The sequence below is a fragment of the Lucilia sericata genome, unplaced genomic scaffold, assembly GCF_015586225.1.
Source record: "Lucilia sericata isolate MDLA Ls3-8-SP2 unplaced genomic scaffold, ASM1558622v1 Contig000185F_arrow, whole genome shotgun sequence".
Classification (NCBI taxonomy): domain Eukaryota; kingdom Metazoa; phylum Arthropoda; class Insecta; order Diptera; family Calliphoridae; genus Lucilia; species Lucilia sericata.
In genome coordinates, this window is record NW_023994213.1 from 446,785 (window position 1) to 456,720 (window position 9,936).

The following is a 9,936-nucleotide window of genomic DNA, read 5'->3' on the forward strand; positions in this document are numbered from 1 at the left end:
TAATCTATTGAAGTCTCAGTATTGCAAAGTGTGGTTGTAGTTTTTTAGCCAATTAGCTATTTCTATTGCCAGTTAAAAACTTTACAATAAAATGAAAAAAGCTTCTAGAACTACTGGGTTTTTACAAAATTTTAAATAAAAATACTTAAAAATGGAGATGAAACACAAATGCCAAAAACATTTGCTTCGAGGAGGGAATCATTTTATAAAATGTGTATAAAAATGCTAACAACAACAAAATTATTTTAAGAAAAGTTTGAAATAGATAAATAGGAATAAAAATAGAATGAAAATTATTAAAAATTGAAAGCTTAGTTTTAATTTCAATAAATAATAAAGTACTATGAAAGATTACTAGAAAGTTAATCCAATAGAATTTGGGAATAAATACAAAATTTCAATTAGAGAATTAAAAAAGTAATTTTATTTATAACTTCCCAGTTTAACTGATTTCTGTACTCTTTCTGCTATTTTTAGTTTCTTTCTTTTTTGATTTTCTCATAAATAATTTAATTATCTGCGTGTATAAACTTAATTTTTGTAGTTGTTGCTTTAACTACAAAAATATTGTTCATAATTTAGTCACAGGTGGAAACCGAAATGAAGTGAAAGAGTAGAAATCCCTCTACTTCTCATAAACTATTTTTTATGGTATATGTATGTGATTTTATCATTAGAACAAATGAACAGCTATGACGTTATAATCACAGAGGTGCTGAGTTTGTTAGTTAAGTTTGTAGGATTTGTTATATTTTTTTGACAGATACATGCAATATATGATGTAAGTTAACAATTTATTCTCTTCGAAGACAATTTAATGAAAAATCAATTAGCTATCTATGACTTTTGTAGAACATTGACTGTCTTCATATTCACAAATGATTGATGTTATTAAAGCTTTATAAGAGGAATTTTGAGCATTTAAACAAAAACCTTTGATATCTTTATACAAAGCAAGCAAAAAAGATATTGCCTTTTTATTTTGCTTATAAAATTAAAAAACTTTTCGATTAATTGTGATTTATATTTTTTAATTTTAAATTCACACTGCTTGAAAGTAAATAAAAAATCTTAATAAATCTACTTAAATTTAAGTAAACAAATTAAAATAATTTCCTTAAAAAACCAACAATTTTTTACTAAACAAATAAACAAAAATGAATATAAAATAAATAATATTTTTTTTATAAACAAATAAAGCAAAAAACAAAATCTACACAGTTCAGCAATTAAATGTTTGGAAGTTGAAATATATATTGAAAAAATGAAATTGAACATTGATTCATAGCAATCATAAACAGATTATTTGTAGATTTTCATTACTAATTTTTCAAAAAACATAAACAATGACATTTTCTAAAAACTCACAGTAAAATATATAAAATGAGACTCTTTATTGTCGAAAAGTACAATCTGTTTTAAATTTTATTTACAATTATTAAAAAATTAAATTGTTTTTTTTTAAAACAGTTGTTTTTCTCATTGCTTAACTAATTATAAGAAAGTTAAACGACATTTAATTCCCTTTATCTAAATACCAGTCAGTCAGTATGTATTGCAATCCAGTTATAGTCTGCCAGCCAAACTGGTATCAAACGATCAATCACTAGATATCGTTTAACATGATTAGAGTTCAATACACTTTCTTAACTTCTTTTTGTATAACCAAACACCCCTTTGTTATGTTTTGTTTTATTTTAGGACATGAGATAATTTAGGAAATAAAGAAATTATAACTGCAATCGTCTATATTTAAACATTACATGCCCCGAAATTATAATTTCAAAATAGAATTAGTTAAATACGTAGTAAGCACTTATACACATGTCATAATTTATCACAATTTTTATTGATATGTATTTTATTTTCTACGTATTTATACATTTAGAGCGTGTCAAGCAAGCGAGACAATTGCGTTTACTCCTCAAGGGTCTATGACTTTTAAAACATGCACGTTTTCTGATTTGAAAATCTTGTGAGTTTTATTTTCAAACTACGATTTAAGAATTAATGAGTGTTATAAATGCATTATAATTTATAAAATTATATCTTTATGTGTTTGTTTTTGTTGCAAAAAAAATAATCTACGGCGTATTTCTTTTTAATAGATAAAAAGTGAAAATTGTATGTAGAGAAATTCTTTATAATTGTTTTAAAATTGCTTAAAATTCCCTTACCAGCCGAATTTAGTCATAAGTATAGCTTGGAATCCGAGTTCCATAAAGTCAATATATAGAAAAAAATATTTTATAAAAAGTACCAAAATAAGTACTATTTTTACCATTTAAACGTCCCATTTTTTCTAAAACATCAAACTTGTATTCGTAATTTTTTAATCAGGTATAAATTTCAGATTTATGTTCACAGATTTTAAAGATACATGATGCCCAAAAAAGTACCAAATTACAGTTTTTACCCGTTTACTCTTATATTATTTTAATAAATTTACGCTTTTACTTTTTTTTAAGCCCTTAAAGCTTGGATTTCTAAATCCATTAGTGGATCAACAAGGACAAAATACATCTACTATCAAAATATATTGTTTCTAAAATCAGCGGCGGCGTGTCACAATGTCCATAGACGTTATGACACACTTTTTTAAAATGTCATAATGTACATGGACATTAATGTATAGACAGAAATGTATGGAAAAATTTGTTTTGAATTTAGGAAAGGGGGACACTTATGCCGAAAAGAATTGCTCCTAAATTTGGGATATGTTGCATTTTCGATTTCTTTTAAAAAGTGTCCTGGATAGCCGGCCTTCGGCCGCACGCAGGGTTTTTAAACTCTGGGGTATTTCGAATACCGGCTTCGCTAATTTAAGCCTTTTTTGATAAATAGACCCTTTGTAATCCATGGACTTTCTGTCACATTGCTTTTGGACATTATGACACTTTTGAAATTGTCCTAACGTCCATGGACATTATGACTCAATTTAGTGTTTCATAAGGTCTATGGACAATATGTCACTGGACATTATGACACGCCACCAAATCAGCACTTTAAGCCTTCTGATCCTTATGTCAGCATAACAAGAACAGAGTTCTTTCATAAAAAGGTTTGAAGTGAGACCTGTCTGTGCCTGGATCCAAATAATGAGAGAAAGTACAAGTTTTGTACAAAACATTTTCTTTTTACTATGTATAATAAAAGTTCAAATAAGAATTTTTGTCTAATTAGAATAATGTTAAAAAACTTTTTAAGCGAAATTCTATTATAAAAATCCCATAAATTAAGTTCCGTAATTTTAAAAATTAACCATAAAATTTATAAAATTTTTCATTAAAACTTACCGTTTAACCATTTTGTTGGTTATGCCTGAATTATTTTCCTGTAGAGATCCAATATCGTCGGATTTATTATAATCCAGTTTTGAAAAAATCTTTATGCGCCGGAAATTAATTTTGATTTTATAAAAACAAAATATTTACACACAAAATTTCTTTATTAATTATTTAATGTTTAGTTTATTTTTTATACTTTAGCTATTTTTTAAGTTTTAACTAAAAATTAACAAAAAAAATATTAAATTTCCAAAAAGTATTTCAAAAAACACTTTAGAATTTGAAAGAAAAAACTACAACACACACACAGTAAATATTTGCTTAAATAATGTTTTATTTATGTTTTTGTTTAAATAAAAAAGTATTACTGCAAAAAGAATAATAATTAAAAAAACGCAATAAATATTGTCTGTTGATTTTATTGTTGTTTTGTTATTGTATTAAATGACGTTGTTTTGAAAATGTGTATATAGAAGGGAGAGAGAGGGGTGAATTGTGAGTATGTACGTTTGGATATTGGAGAGTATGGAGTTTAATGGTGGCTTAATCATGCATTCGAAAAATACCCAACAACTGTAAACACACCAACAATACCCGCCCCCGCTAAACCAAACATATGCATTCACATATACAAACAGACACACACTCACTCATATTGCTCTAACAAAATATTCACAAAAACAAAAACAACAATAAAGAACTCCATAAAGAAAATGACGAAGTGATATGACGATAATGATGATTATGTTGTTGTTTTTGTTGATAATAATGATGATGATGTACATATCAAATTCATATTCTTATTTGCGTTTTTTTTTCTTTCCTTTTTAACAATATTTATTTAAAAATCTTAAATTTCCTACTTTTTTTTCGCTATTTAATAATTATTAAAGTGAAAAAGTTTTATTGTTTCTTAACAGGCTTTTTTGTAGTGCAAAAACACAAAAATCATTAAATGCAGTTTTTTTTCCAACCAACTGGGAAAAAAACCTTTTAGTGTTTTACTAGATTTTTCTTTCCATTCTATTTGCTATTTTTCATATTCTCTGCTCATTTATTAAATTAGCTGTATATAAATATTTTTTTGTTTTATTTACTTTATTTTTTCTTATAATAATTTGTATAATTACTTTTGCTTTTTTTCTTTTATACACAAAAACAGACCAACAAAAAAACTTTTAACAAAACATTAAATTTAACAATTTATACTCCATTTTCTGTTTAAAAAAATCTATAATTTTTTCACTGTGTTTGAAATTTTCAGGATAAATTGCTTTAAATTGCATTTATTTTATGTGTATTCTGCTAATTTTAACAAGTTTTAAGTTTTATTTTTTTAAATATACTTTTCGATTCACTATTTCTTAACAAATGGACAAAAAACGCATCCACACCACGAAATGAATAAAATTGAACTGAAGATGAAAAAAGTAACCAGTAACTTGTGTTTCAGTGCTCCGACAATATTAACGGCGGTGGGGGCTGTCACTAAAAATATCTTCGGCGGCTTAAAATCGACTGTAAGCCGTCTATGTTCTCAAATACATACGTTTAATTTTTAAATTTTCAACGATTTTAAATGATAACGAAATCCGAGAGATAAAAAAAGTAAGATTTTGGGAAGCAAATATATCGTTTATAACAAAACAGAACAAGCACAAATGTTGTGTGAGAAATTATTCAGATATAGAAAAAATAAATAAAAAAACTTAAAAAATTATTTTTTTTTTTAATTTTATTAATTCTTAATTATCTAAATAACATTTTAATTTGTTTTTTTAACATTATGAAAAATTTTTAATACGCCATCAAAAGCGCCTCTCGAAGATCTTTCACAAGATACCAAAATTAATTATCATTCCTTTATGTAAAGCATAAATAAAATAGGAAAAACTTTAATAAGGTTTATTATTTGATCCAGATCACCAAACATACGGATTTTTATACAATCAGGAAGCTGCGTGTCCATTTTTATGTTTAGGTTCAATATTTTACTTTTTAAATTTTTGATCAATCAGGATACTGCGTGTTTAATTTTATCTTTATATATATATTTTAGAAAACCAAAAGACCTCTTTTATTCAATTTCATGTTCCTAAAGCGACTTGGCCACACATCAAATTAGTTGACTCAAACGGTAAGTTTTTTGTGTGAGTTTTTTTCACAAACATAATTAAAAAACTTACCGTTTGAGTCAACAAATTTGATGTGTGGCGATGTCGATTAAGTTTAATATTATAGAAAATTCAAAAAGTACCAGTTAAATAAGGAAAAAATACCAGAAAATACTCCATTTTAAATTTTCATTCACTCAAGTCCCTGATTGCTTATACCCCGTTCACACGGAGCAATTATTCGTATTTCACGCTCTCATTCAACATTCAACCCCCAATTACGTACAAAATTATAAGAACAATTTTTTTTTCGAATTTCTCCCCAAATATTGAATAGATCTACAAATAATTTTTAAGAGTAATACATTTTTGTATTTACTATTTATACATATAAAAACATTTTGAAATTGTTGTTCTTGCATTTCTGGAAGTTTTCCGTTATTTTAATGTTTCATAATTATAAAATCAAATTGAAAAAAACTTATTACGCAATTTAGTGGAGCATCAATCTTGGATATAATTGGTTCTAATTATAATTTATATTAAAAATTAAATTGTTTTACTAAAATTGTATGCAAAAAGACATTGAAAAGTGGCTTCTCTGAAAATATAAACAAACAAAAAATGCCGTTTAAAATAGTCTACTACAATTTGTAAATGTAATAGATTTATCTATAAGTATGGCAGCACACAAGATGCTTTCAACTTGGCAGCACTTAAAACAAATTGTTGACTGACGGATTTCTTAACACAATTTTGTCTTTTATTTTTAATAGAATAAAGAAAAAATAATTATTTAACACATTAATTAGGAGAAGAATCTAACACAAAATGTCCTATCAATTATATCGCAATACCACCTTGGGTAATACGCTTCAGGAAAGTCTGGATGAATTAATTCAGGTACAAACATCTGTTTGCATCACACTCTCCTACCTTCGTACTTATTAATCTTTAATTTTTTTATTTACAGTATGGACAAATTACTCCTGCCTTGGCTTTTAAGGTTCTGCTACAGTTCGATAAATGCATTAATAATGCCCTGAGTCAACGTGTTAAGGCTCGTGTCACCTTTAAGGCCAATAAACTTAATACGTATCGTTTCTGTGACAATGTCTGGACTTTGATGTTAAACGAAGTGGAATTCCGTGAAGTACATGAATTTGCCAAAGTGGATAAAGTGAAAATAGTAGCCTGTGATGGCAAAAGTGCGGATTATAATTAATTCGCTTATGTTTTATTCATTTACGTCAACGTCAATTCAGTTAGTGCTATCAATGGGTTTCAGGCACTACTGTATCTGCCGATGGTTAATTAAACACTTCATTGTGGAGAACTATACCTAATTATGATTTATAGTATTAAGATTTTATAAATAATAAAAATATGGAATTTCTAAAGTAATTAGAGACAAGATTCCCTTGGCGGATGCAAATCATAATAATTGAAGAGCTCTCATCAGTTCAACATATGGTATGTATTCTTAAGAAATGTATAAAATGAATTTTCATATGACATTGCATATGTCATATAAAATCTTATAAAGGCTGTCTATTACGTTAGCCCCATATAAAAGGCCCTATCTACAAAAACATTTACATATATGACCAAGCTAACAAGTACAATTTATCCATTTTTATATACGCCATTTTCAACAACCATAACAAATGTTAGGTTTCACTATTAAAAAATTTGTTTATTGAATAAAAATAAATCGCGCTGGTAGAAACTACCTTTTCATTTTAAATAGTTTTTTGCTTCTCCTGTAAAATTTTTAAAATGTTAAATAAGGCCGTTTGCGTTTCAGGTGACGATATGAACATAGCTATGAATGTATATGACAATAGAATTTAATCCATAATGACCTAATTCCAAATACAGAACCCCTTCTGAAATTTACTCTAAGTTTGCTATTTGAGATTTAGCATAGGCGCATACAACAAGAAATGTCTCAATGATTGAATTTTTATACCATTCCCTAATAAGTATCGAATTTTCAAAAACGTTAACAAATACATTTTTGGATCGGATGTTTTTAAATCAACGACGGTTTGATGTTGGTGTTATAACGGTACTGGGGAAAAACGTTCGATGTATAAAGCTGACAATCTTTGGCTGAGTTTGATTCAAGATCCAATTTTAATTGTGAATTATCAAAATTAATCTTAATATGGAAAAGCTAAAACAAAATTTATTGTAATGATCACTACGGAATTGAAATCATTTCAATCGTGAATTTTTTATGTTTCCAATCGTGTAATTAAAAAAAAATTCCACGGTTGTAAATAACAAAAATATTTTCAAACAAGTTTTTGTTTCTAAAAATAATTTAAAAATATTTTTTTAATCTTACTAAAATGCGTCAGAATTTAAATAATAAAGATATTACGTTTTAAAATTCTATTTTTTCAAATAATATAAATCATTATTATCATCATATCAAGTTTTACATTCACGGTATTTATTTGACTAAATGTATTTTTAATTTTATTGTTGGCTATTAAAATTCAGCTTACAATTAATGCATTAGCAAGTTTTTTTTTCCAAAATCATTGATTTTTAAAATTTAATTAATCGAAAATTAATACAAAAGTCGCGTGATACATGTTAATTTTAATTATTAACACAAGTTTAAAAACAAAACAAATAATAATAACATGTCTAGAAATAAAATTACACACCAAACAAGTAAAAAAGAAAGTAATATCTTAAAGTAATTTAAGGATCTCAGCTAAAGGCAAAATAACTGAATTATTTTCTTCTAATGAATTATGGTACAATCAAAACAAGAGACATTTAATAAATCGGGAAATTGTGCCGGAAATGTAATAAGACTAGTGCTGTATAACGATTATTATACACACTCGTATAATAAAAATAAACAACTTTTCTTATTCTGTTATACATTTCCGTATCCGTTATTATTATTACGAGAGTGATGGCAATGAATCATAGAGGAAATAATGACAGTGCACTTAGAGAAACAAACACAAAATAGTGAAACTACATTCATATCATTAATGTTATAGACAAATGCGTGGCGTTATATCTAGGAAAATCAAATTTCAATATAAATACAATGTGTATTTTATGAAATTATCAAAATAAATATACATATATAAATGAGTAATAGAGTACGTAGGGAATGGTGAATCGTAATCCAATGAAAACTAATGTGTTAATTTAATTAACACAATAAATTTGTCTCATCAATATAATATTTACGTTTATTTGAATACGAGCATGTCTTAACTGAATGATTTAGTTCAGAGTGATGATGATTATTTAAGTCTATTAGGAATATTTTGTGACAATTTTTGTGAAATTGTGGAAGTTTAACAATATTTGTCAAGTTTTCTACTACGCTTTTACCTACACACGTATCATGAAACCTTGAAGTTGTCAAATTTTCCAAATAAAATTTATTAATTTTTATTTATTTAAATATTATCACTAAAATAACAAAATCTATAATTTAATTAAATACCCAGCAAAATTTAAAAATTTGACATATTTATTTAAGATAAAATAAATTGGAGCTGACACCTCAACTATCTATTTGTTTAAATTAATTTTGAAATATTAAGACAAATGTCTAACGGCGCGTATTATCAAAGTAAAACGAAATTTCCCCATTTTGTTTATTTATTAGTAAATAATTTAAGATTATAAAAAATATAAATAATTAATAACAAAGGTCGCAAAATTTTCAAGTTTGTTAAAAATTAACGCCTGAAAATACAAAAGAATAAAACAAATACATATGTACATATTTATTAAAATATTGTGTTTATTATTATTTTTTTAATAATTATTGTTATTAAGTGTAAAGTTCTTCTTATCATTGATTTATACTTACTAATTTAGTTTGTATTTGTGTGTTACTTATAAGTTATTTGTTTTATCAAATTGTTAATCTGTGACTAACATTTTCAATATCAGCATTTTCCATTTAAATAGATTATTTATCAGTATATTGATACACACTTTTCAATACACACACATTCTAATAGTGTTCTATTATCTGTTATAATATGAATATACATTTTTTGGGTTAATAGAAGTTTTTATTTATAAAATTTCACAATTGAATAAAATTCTGGACGCTTGTGACAGGTTCGATTTGGTAATCCAGATTATTATTACTGCACTTTTATGCCCTAAATTCTAAATAGAGATCTAAAAATTCAATTCACAGACATTTATATAGATAGATAGATAGATAGATAGATAGATAGATAGATAGATAGATAGATAGATAGATAGATAGATAGATAGATAGATAGATAGATAGATATATAGATAGATATATAGATAGATAGATAGATAGATAGATAGATAGATAGATAGATAGATAGATAGATAGATAGATAGATAGATAGATAGATAGATAGATAGATAGATAGATAGATAGATAGATAGATAGATAGAAGGATACATTGATAGACGTGCTAGTCCTGGTTATGACTGAATTAAATTCCCAGATTTAGTTTACATTAAATATATTAGATAGATTTTTGATTTTATAACATGAA

At 25.9% G+C, this 9,936-nt stretch overlaps 2 protein-coding genes across 2 annotated transcripts in view; one reads left to right on the plus strand and one right to left on the minus strand.

Moving 5' to 3' along the window:
- Window positions 1-4,702, minus strand: part of LOC119601678 (protein pellino) — a 47,733-nt gene extending 43,031 nt beyond the window's left edge. The window contains exons 1-2 of the mRNA XM_037952801.1: window positions 4,418-4,702; window positions 3,297-3,506 (exon numbers count right to left, since the gene is read on the minus strand). Coding sequence (XP_037808729.1) covers window positions 3,297-3,307 — 11 coding nt within the window. The 5' untranslated portion in view covers window positions 3,308-3,506; window positions 4,418-4,702. The remainder of the gene's footprint in view (window positions 1-3,296; window positions 3,507-4,417) is intronic.
- A 1,389-nt stretch (window positions 4,703-6,091) lies between these two features.
- On the plus strand, window positions 6,092-6,805 carry LOC119601694 (transcription initiation factor IIA subunit 2). The gene is made up of 2 exons (XM_037952820.1): window positions 6,092-6,304; window positions 6,375-6,805. The coding sequence occupies exons 1-2, from the start codon at window positions 6,233-6,235 to the stop codon at window positions 6,624-6,626; spliced, it is 324 nt and encodes a 107-aa protein (XP_037808748.1). The 5' UTR covers window positions 6,092-6,232; the 3' UTR covers window positions 6,627-6,805.
- Window positions 6,806-9,936: the final 3,131 nt, after the last annotated feature.

What these genes read in the sequence shown, in the direction of transcription:
- LOC119601694 (XM_037952820.1), top strand. Translation starts at nt 6,233, where the DNA reads ATGTCCTATCAATTATATCGCAATACCACCTTGGGTAATACGCTTCAG. An exon ending in GTCTGGATGAATTAATTCAG is followed by an intron (nt 6,305 to 6,374) that starts GTACAAACATCT and finishes TTTTATTTACAG; the next exon opens with TATGGACAAATTACTCCTGC.